At 40.3% G+C, this 10,454-nt stretch overlaps 1 protein-coding gene across 1 annotated transcript; it reads right to left on the minus strand.

Annotated features, from left to right (window-relative positions):
* Positions 1 to 1,228: 1,228 nt before the first annotated feature.
* Positions 1,229 to 10,310, minus strand: LOC306943188 (uncharacterized protein). The gene is made up of 4 exons (XM_079529394.1): positions 10,186 to 10,310; positions 6,005 to 6,139; positions 2,751 to 4,255; positions 1,229 to 2,256 (listed from the first exon to the last, which is right to left on the minus strand). The coding sequence occupies exons 2-4, from the start codon at positions 6,072 to 6,074 to the stop codon at positions 2,221 to 2,223; spliced, it is 1,611 nt and encodes a 536-aa protein (XP_079385520.1). The 5' UTR covers positions 6,075 to 6,139; positions 10,186 to 10,310; the 3' UTR covers positions 1,229 to 2,220.
* Between the last annotated feature and the right edge of the window lie 144 nt (positions 10,311 to 10,454).

The following is a 10,454-nucleotide window of genomic DNA, read 5'->3' on the forward strand; positions in this document are numbered from 1 at the left end:
CCGGTTCCGGCGAGCCGCCCCACGTCCGAAACGGGTGAGAAATGACAGAGTTACCATGTGGGGGTCCCCAGGGGGTCCCTCTACTGTACTGTACTGTACACTGTACTGATACACCTGAAATCATCATACAGTTAATATACATGTGTGTGTTAGGCTGCACAACAGTAACACTTGGTTTTGAAAACCAACCAAATGCTATGTTCGTGCTCACAGGTAGCCAGGCAGGCACACACAAAGCTACTTAATGAAGTGGTTGCACTTGCACCACTTAAAAACAGGCTTTGCACCTTGTGGAAAGCTTTGGTTGGAAATGTTTTAATGCAATATATCATACAAACCGCTGGGGGGCAGTGTTGGTCCTGTATTGTGCTGCATGTTGACTACTAACCTTTAAACCTGTAGGGCAGGCTCTAAATATCTTCACATTGGCTTACCTTGAATGCATACAGTATACATATTGTTCAATGGTTAATGTGTAGGGGGAAATTGCACTAAACATACTTACATAAACTACTAAAAAGGACACATTCTGGGTTGACTTTTCTATTGTGCTTGTAGATCAGCTTTTTTCACTGTTTGCCTCCTTGCGTAAAAATTGACAACTTTAGTCAATTTGGTATTAAAAAGTCTTTAAATTGTAATTTTAGAAATGTCCAGCCAACCATATGAAAAAAGGAGTGTGCGCAGTCCGCACACTCAAATGAAAATCTGTGCAAAATATTTTTCTCTTCTTCTTTCAAGACAGTACACTTTCAGTCATCAGACCTTCATATTACACTTCCTTTCTATGTTGGTTTGTTTACTGATGAGAGATAACAATGTTGCACATTAAGCTAATAAACTTGGGACCCCCCAAAATAATTTGTGGACCCCCAGTTTGGTATATGCACTGCTCATAATAAGATATGTGAACCCGTTCTCAATGTATAATTTTCCAAAGGTAGCAGGCCACACAACACATTGCAACACTTTGAACTTGCAGATCTTTTTGAATAGCCCAAGTATAAAATAGAGATAAAGTGGTTAAATTGTAATTTATTTTTCTGGGGACCCCATCACTGCTGCAACACTGTTCGTCACACAGGATGGCTGTAGTGTCATTAGGCCCGGGTGTCAATGTTTATTGAACATGTCCAGATATAGAAATAATATACAGGTAGCACAGCAGTCAGCAGGTATGATAAACATCTTAAGAGAGGTATATCTTCAGCAGCAGTGTTAAAATGGGATACTTTATTAACAAATTGCAAACATTACAGCAATTCAATATGGTTATAAGAGTTCTAAAATAAGTACAGTAAGAAGCAGAATTCAATGGCACACATATACAGATCAAAATATCTTGTCTTTTAGGAATTGCACATTCAGCCTGGTCATACCTGTAGACTGTAGTAGCCTATATATTCATTTCTGTAGTAGGCCTACATGTATTCAGTATATTTGTCATCTGTAGTATATGTAGTAACTATAGTATATGTTGCATAATGTCTACTTTTTAAAAGTATGTGGTGCCTCAGGTTAAGCAGAGATGTTTGGTGCAAAAATAACCATGCAGCATACTGCATTATGTTAACATACAGGCAGACCATACAGATACCAAAGATGGAAACTTGTAGCTACTGATAAATGACCACTTAACTATCCCAGACACTGAAAATTACTTAACTACTCCAACAGAGGATAGGCAGGACCTGCATACTGCTGACAGAATAATCATGACTTGGTGGAGGAACCAAATTGGGTTTTCGTTGGGTTCGTCAAAGGGCTTGGGTATCTTCGAAAAGTTTCTGTGCTGCTGTTTGGCTATCATGAAGCTCCATACAAAAAAGTGTTATTACACAACTTGGTTGAATGCTTGATTCTGATGGTGTGTTATTTTTAAATATCAGACCGCTGTCTAATCAAACAAATGTGGTGTGTAAAAGTTAATGGAAAAAAATTACAACATAGTATACGCCTATACAAATTCATTACCATGCTACAATATACAATTATGATTAATAAACTATATTTACAATGATTACATTTACAATGTCAACACAGTGCCTACTGTGGAAACTGTCCAATGTGTGATTTTTATGAAAGAACATTTATAACAATTCAACTATAGGTTGAACTATACCAAACTCAACATCAAACTATGAGGTGTGTGTTAAATGTACAAAAGATCACACAGGTGGTTCATCCTCCAGGGTGTCCAGAGGACCTGCTAGTTGGATATCAATCATCAGATGACTCAGAGCTGCTTGACGGAGCCTGTGAGAGAGTTGAACAAAGTTGACAGAACATGTTAACATGAATGGGACTAATATTGTGTACTCTGCTTTCTGTCCCTAAAACCAAAATAAATTTGGGGAAGCAGCACTTAGTTGCTAAAGACATTCTAAAGACATTCCCTACTAAAGACATTCCCTTTTGACGCTGTCTTGATTGAGTTATATGCAAGATTTTCTTTGCTTGATGTTTTGTGTACAGCATATTGGATTGCCTTGTTTAACAGCCAGATTAAATACCCCCACAGTGAATTTGGTGGTGTACACTACATTTTAAGTAGTCCCAGAATATAAATCTACTACAATCGCAATAGACAATGCAACTAGCATGGGTGTAAAATATTTTGGCCAGTCCATTTAGCCAGCCAGGCAAGGAAGAAAACAAATCAACACTGGGCCTTCTACAGAGTGTACTGTGTAACTATTAGCAGCTTGGAGCAGTGAGAAAGACCGAAACAGAGAGAGAATGAAACTTACTGAGGTCCTGGTGGTCTTCAGTTTCCTCCTTTTTAGTTGAGATGGTCCTGGATGGCTCACAGTAGAAAGGCTGTTCTCTCCACCATGGATGCTCTGATGTCTTTTTAATTTTCCTTTGTCAATAAAACACTTCCCACATATTTCACAGCTAAATGGCTTCTCTCCAGTATGGATGTGCCGATGTTTTTTTAATGAACCAGACAGATGAAAACACTTCCCACATGTTTCACAACTGAAAGGTTTCTCTCCCGTATGGATGCGCCGATGTCTTTTTACTGACCCAGGCGCAGTGAAACACTTACCACATATTTCACAACTGAAAGGTACAGTAGAAAGGTTTATCTCTCCAGTATGGATCCGCTGATGCATCTTCTGATGTGTTTTTAATGTTCCAGACTCAGTAAAACACTTCCCACAGATTTCACAACTGAATGGCTTCTCTCCTGTATGGATGCGGCGATGTCGTTTTAATGTTCCAGACTCAGTAAAACACTTCCCACAGATTTCACAACTGAATGGCTTCTCTCCCGTATGGATGCGGTGATGATTTTGTATCTGCCTTTTCTCAGTAAAACACTTCCCACAGATTTCACAACTGAAAGGTTTCGGACGGCTCACAGTAGAAAGGCTGCTCTCTCCAGTATGGATGCGCTGATGGCTTTTTAACGATCCAGACTCAGTAAAACACTTCCCACACATTTCACAGCTGAAAGGCTTCTCTCCAGTATGGATGCGCAAATGTTTTAGTAATGTTCCAGACTGATTAAAACACTTCCCACATATGTCACACCTGCATGGCTTCTCTCCAGTATGGATGCGCTGATGCACTTTTAATTTTTCGTCCTTCATAAAACACTTCCCACACATGTCACAACTGAAAGGTTTTTCTCCAGTATGGATGCGCCGATGAATATTTAATGACCCAGTCCAAGCAAAACACTTCCCACATACTTCACAACTGAAAGGCTTCTCTCCAGTATGGATGCGCTGGTGAGATTTGAGATAATCACTGCTTGTGAACTTTTTCCCACATTGGTCACAGCTGTAAACCTTCTCTCCAGTATGGATAAGCCGATGAGATTTTAAATGTACATTCTGGGTAAAACTCTTCCCACATACTTCACAACTGAAAGGCTTCTCTCCAGTATGGATGCGCTGGTGAAATTTGAGAGAAGCACTGTGGGTGAACTTTTTCCCACACTGGTCACAACTGTAAGGCTTCTCTCCCGTATGAATTATCTTGTGTTGTTTAAGAGTAGACATGAAGGTGAACTTTTTCCCACATTGGTCACAGCAGTAAGGCTTCTCTCCAGTGTGCATTTCCTTGTGGTGTTGGAGGTGACCAGTTTGAGTGAAGGTTTTCCCACACTCCTCACAACTATAAGGCTTTTCTCCAGTGTGAATTCTATAGTGTACTTTGAGACTCCCAACTGAAGCATAGCTTTTTCCACATTGTTCGCAGCAGTAACGTTTTGCTTCAACTGGGGACTGAGTAGGACAGGTTTCTGAAACAGAAAACACAAGACTGGTAAGAGCAGGCTTAAGACATCCGATTTAATTACAGAGTAACCCACCCACCCACCCACCCCCACACACACACACACACACACACGTTAAAATTACCACCGCTGAAGCGCCCTTGAACAAGGCATTGAACCACTACCATGAAATGTTCTATGAGCAGGGCCTGGCTGGAAACAAGTTCTTGAGCTTAGCCCAGATACCCTGGGTAAATATAGTAATCATTTAATTTAATTTAATTTCACACACACACACACACACACACACACACACACACACAGCGTTGTAAGCTTGTAGATCTGCCATTTTTTCTCTATTTTATTTGATACACTGCCTTTCTCGCGTCGGTAAACAATAATCAGGTGACAGTGCATCCAACGCAGATGTCACGTGACACAGTTTGACCAACGCAAACGTTAAAATTTAATTAAACTGTAAAACCCCACGAACCTTAACACATTGACTTACCCATTGTAAGTCAATCGTCTGTAAATAAAGCTCGACTAGAATCAAATCTAAATAAAAGGGTTTTAAGATTTCGGCAATCTTTGAATTCAACGAGGGGGAACATTTTTTACTGACCACTTCCAGTTTATCTCCTAGCAATGAAACGCTGATAGACGGTAGCATAGAGAGAACGAGTGAGTGAGTGAGTGAGTGAGAGAGAGAGAGAGGGGGTAGAGAGAGAGTGATCTTTTTCAAATGCTTGTATCTCGGATTATATTACCAGATTCAATTTTTTTTTTATCCCATGATTTTGTAACCCATTTTTCACCCCTGTGTCAATTATCAAATGTGATCCTGGGCTCTACAAGTGTCCAAGTTGCTCCTTTACACCTGACAGGGGGGGAGTTTCCCTGGTTGGACGCAGCGCGTGGAAGGAACACGTTATTCCAACCAGTTCCTTTCCCCTCCATCAGGCGCCCCGGCTGGCCAGGGGGAGGCAGTTTAGAGACCAGGATTACTGCATGTTTTTTGATTCAAATTCTAATCAAAACAAGCTTTATTCATGGCCGATAACTAAAGTGTCGCTGCTCACGGTTAGAAAATGTATGTTTCGCGTGAATACATAAAGTGATCGCAGCTAACTCTACATCGTCGTTGCTAACTTCTGGTTCTTGACCGGGGGTAATATTTTGCCTTAAAATAAGGACTTGACTGAAAAGACCTTGGCCCCTGCAGAATATTTAATTAATTAATACCTGGCACTCAACAGTTTCTTCAATATTATCTTCCAAAAGTATAAAGGTCACTTCCGTCTGTTAGAAAAGTGATATTTTTGGTTAAATAAATATAAATTTTCTGTTGATAAAGAGCTGAAGAGACATGGAGATGTTATAGTAATTATTACAGTACAATTCTAAATATTAAGCCATTTAACACTTGCCAATTAATGAACGTTATTTTAATGATAGGCAAAATATTTTTGACTTTTGTCATTTTCATTTAATTTTAAATGGTGGTCAGCTACAAACTCAGTCACTCACAGCTGGCCAATAATAATAATAATAATAAAAATAAAAATAAATTTCGTCCCACGTCTTTCCACAAAATATTCCAAACGCTTAATAGTGGGCTCGATAAAAACCTGGATCAATAAGCGGGATTGATAAGGTAGTCATTATCAATAAAAAATAACGAGCTCCATCCCTAGACTAAATGTTTACAGTAACATAATAAAACAGTGCATACCTATTGGACTAAATGTTTACAGTAAAATAAACAGTACATACCTATTTTGTGTAACTTGATCACTGGTTTCAACAAGGTGGTCTGCATCTCTGCTACAACTCTGTTCTTCATATACTGATGAAACACTTTAGAATGGGTGTTGGTAGACCTGGATGTCAATGTAAATAGCTTCGAATCTAAACAAAAAGGAGGAAAAAAAAGAAAGAAAAAAAAAGTCAACACACCATCATTCATTCATTCATTCATTCTTTTGCCCCCACCGCGATCTTTTCATTTTGAGCTTTTGTTTTAAGGAGAAAAAAAAGATCACGATCACTGAACTGGAAGTGAAAACCAAATGTAACAGTGATCAGCGTCATTTTAGTTATCAGCGTGAGTAAAGCTCATTTTGATTAAAATCTGAATCTGGGAAAAGAATCCGAGATAAAATCGCATAACAACCTATGCATTCATATGTTGCATAGGCCTGATCTTAATAATAAATGCACAGATCATTTGTCTCGAGATCTGTAGCTTCGAGATCCACCAGGGAAGAAAAGAGAGGGGAAACGTTTGAAAAGTACATTTGTGTTGATTTCTTTCGCTGGTTCAACTTCTGCCTCTTCTGAGTTGGAGCGCATGCATGCAGAAGCAGCGCACGTGCGCAAATGCGTGCATGTGCGCTCAAGAGCGAGCTTGCGCAATGCATTATGGGGTAGATTTGCGTCGCTGTGTTTTTGTAGTGTATAGAGCGTCGCAGTCCCGCCTCCTACCCGGGACCAGGAAATGAAATCCAATGCATTATTCTCATAGACATTTCGTAAAGTATTTATTTAAAGACGGTTACGCCGCGGACAAAGCCAACTCGAGTCGTGACAACTCATGACAACACAAACAATATTTTGGACCAAACAAATAATTAGAAAGAAGAAAAACAACAAAAAAAGTGTTGTAACCTCCCGTTTTTTTCTTCTTTCTAATTATTTGTTTGGTCCAAAATATTGTTTGTGTTGTCATGAGTTGTCACGACTCGAGTTTGATTTGTCCGCGGCGTAACCGTCTTTAAATAAATACTTTACGAAATGTCTATGAGAATAATGCATTGGATTTCATTTCCTGGTCCCGGGTAGGAGGCGGGACTGCGACGCTCATACATATCTATGGTGATTGGTGACCATCGGATGGTCCCTACAATTCCCGGTGCATTGTGGGATAGTTCAGTCAGTACATTAGGGTGCAAAAATGCTCACTACACATTCGGACACAATAACAAAATGGCGGAACCCCAAAGTAATGCACTATATGGGGCATAGGGAATGAATTCGAACGCAGCCAAGTTCTCCTGCAAAAACTTCCCTTGTAGGCAGTAGCCTACACTTGTTTATAGGCCCGTGTTTTGGGAAAACATGATCACAACTTATACTGGATATAATAAAATAGGCCTATATCCACTTTATAGTTAATCCAAGTTAATGTAGCGCCAGCTAATCAGATAGCACTGTATGTGCAGTTGTGCTTTAATGTCTGCATTTATACAATGATGACGCAGTTAGCCACATTCTATAGCAGTCAACTTTTGTTGTTTCGCTAACATAGACAGTGGACAGTGGACACCGAGACAATATCTTTGTTAACACACTTTGTATGTAGACTATAGCCCTACGCACACTCGCACATAACGTTATAGCCATGCATGCTGTCGTCGTCTGATACCAGCAATGTTATTGTAGAAGGGAGTTCCTGCCGCGCCTCTAGCCTATAGCAGGCCAGTCTGGTGCATCTCAGGAGCAGGACATATATATGCGAACAAGAAGGCACTGGAGCAGCTCAGACGATTTAGGCCCTTATTTTATTATATCAGGGTGCAGGTAAAAAGTGACAACGTTTCGATGTGTCAATTACATCTTCGTCAGGTCATAGCCCGATGGGGCAACACAGTAAGGCTTAAGTACACACATGGTGCAGGGGGCAGGCCCTTGGTTAACCAATGTCACACAGCCAGCAATCATTAGTTCATACATATTTTTCACATGGAACCTAACAGTGAGGAATTATCCAGATGAAAGTTAAAGTGCATTGAGACTATAAATATACAGACTATAAATACACAGGTGTAGGAAGGATAGTACAAAAATAGAACATATTTGGTTTAAGAGACAACTATCAAGTTCATATTTAAGTAAAGTGTCAAGTACAAAAATAGAACAACATTTTTGGTTAAGAGAAAGCTGTCAAGTTCATATTTGAAGTACATACATTAAGATATATAAGATTAAAGATCTCTACCTCTTCAAGAAGTGGAGACATTATTAAGAAAGTGCTATGCAGAGAGGCCCATTGGATACACACTGGAACCCATGGGCCTAAACGAGGAACTGAAATTGTCTGCTTCCTCTAATTTCCCCTCAGAATCCCTCAAGTGCCACCACCAGACCACTACTCAGGCTGCTTCTGCTCTACACTACTGCTGCTGTGCTGCCCTTGCCGCCCGCCCCCTACTGGGGCCCTATTATTATTTGTGCTGTATGTCCTTGGCTTTTTTGGCCCCCAAAGCAGTCTATCCCCAAACTAGGTTTGGTCTTCTGCCTCAATTTTGGTTTTAATCTTATATATATATATATATATATATCTTAATGTATGTACTTCAAATATGAACTTGACAGTTGTCTCTTAATCCAAAAATGTTGTTCTATTTTTGTATCCGACACCTTACTTAAATATGAACTTGACAGCTTTCTCTTAACCAAAAATGTTGTTCTATTTTTGTACTTGACACTTTACTTAAATATGAACTTGATAGTTGTCTCTTAAACCAAATATGTTCTATTTTTGTACTATCCTTCCTACACCTGTGTAGCCTATATAGTCTGTATATTTATAGTCTCAATGCACTTTAACTTTCATCTGGATAATTCCTCACCGTTAGGTTCCACGTGAAAAATATGTATGAACTAATGATTGCTGGCTGTGTGACATTGGTTAACCAAGGGCCTGCCCCCTGCACCATGTGTGTACTTACTGTGCTTGTTCGCACCAGAAATGTTATGTTGTGAAATAATGAAACTTATGACTAAAGTTTGTATTGGAGATAGCCATGACCATGGGTCAGATGGCGAGCGTCAACTTCAACCTGTTTTACGCACTTCCTCTATTTACAACGTCCACATAAGCGTTCAGTTCAGATGTCAAATATACAGTTCTCAATCTCAACCCATGGACTGCTCGGTAGCCGCAATTTGCAACTCTAGATTTTTTTTATAATGGGATGAATCTAGCCCAAACATTTAGACTCTCTTGGGCTAGGATGAATCTAGAGTTGCAATACCCTTCATTGACTCCCCACTCATCATTTTGCGTTTGCGATCTGCTTGTCTTAAACGACGTTAAACTCACCAACATTGCAGCTGCAGTCCAAGCTTGAATTATTCTCTTTCATTCTGCAAAGCTTGTTTTTCATGAAAATCCCCCGTAGACATGTTATGAGCTACTTTCTGTCAAGAAATTCTGTGCAAGTGATTCTTTTTCTAAGTGCTGGAGTTTGGAAGCGCTCGTCGTAAGTCACTGAACGTCCCTGCATGCATCTGTTTCGCATTTGCACATAATGCAGGAGGCAGCAGCGCGACCCCTTAAAACAAACGAGTGCTTCCAAACTCCAACATTTCTTCTTCTTGACAGAAAGTAGATCATAACATGTCTACGGGGGATTTTCATGAAAAACAAGCTTTGCAGATTGAAAGAGAATAATTCAAGCTTGGACTACAGCTGCAATGTTGGTGAGTTTAACATCGTTTAAGACAAGCAGATCGCAAACGCAAAATGATGAGTGGGGAGTCAATGGAGGGTATTGCAACTCTAGATTCATCCCATTATAAAAAAATCTAGAGTTGCAAATTGCGGCTAGACTGCTCGGGTGGTATAAGCACCGCACCAGTAATTTCCGTATTTGTTCAATAAAAACCTAATCCTATCGAACAAAACGGAAGATACGCGAGTAGAATTGTAACGTGGCTCGTTTATGTTGACGTTAACGTTGTAAATGGAGAAAGTGCACAAACAGGGTGAAGTTGACATAGTCGTCATTTTTCAGGGCTATAGCCTACGTTTGAGATATCATATAAACGAAATTATCATATTGACTGGCGATGTCAAATAGTCCCCTAACGCAACGCAAATGAGCTCATGCGCCAGCGTTTAATCAAGCTGTTCATCACTATCAGTATTATAAACGGTATAATGCACTTACTAAATGTCCTCTGCCCAAACCAAACCGCTGCTCCGAGCCTCCGACCATTCCCGAGGAGGGTAACCGGAGAAGTGCGGAGACCTCGTGCCCCCGAAAGTCCAGGGTTGGGTAACAAGTACGGTCGCCCCTTTTCCAACTCGCCCCCGCGAAAAGTGAAGGAACGGTCGCCCCGGAATTTCAAAAAGTGAAGTTACTCGCCCCAAATCCGTGGATAACTCGCCCCGAAAGCGTGGATATCTCGCCCCAAAGCGTGGATATCTCGCTCCATG

Source organism: Electrona antarctica (assembly GCF_951216825.1).
Source record: "Electrona antarctica genome assembly, chromosome: 19".
Classification (NCBI taxonomy): Eukaryota; Metazoa; Chordata; class Actinopteri; order Myctophiformes; family Myctophidae; genus Electrona; species Electrona antarctica.

What these genes read in the sequence shown, in the direction of transcription:
- LOC306943188 (XM_079529394.1), bottom strand. Translation starts at nt 6,074, where the DNA reads ATGAAGAACAGAGTTGTAGCAGAGATGCAGACCACCTTGTTGAAACCA. An exon ending in GATCAAGTTACACAAAATAG is followed by an intron (nt 4,256 to 6,004) that starts GTATGTACTGTT and finishes TTTCTGTTTCAG; the next exon opens with AAACCTGTCCTACTCAGTCC. An exon ending in TGAAGACCACCAGGACCTCA is followed by an intron (nt 2,257 to 2,750) that starts GTAAGTTTCATT and finishes ACTCTCTCACAG; the next exon opens with GCTCCGTCAAGCAGCTCTGA.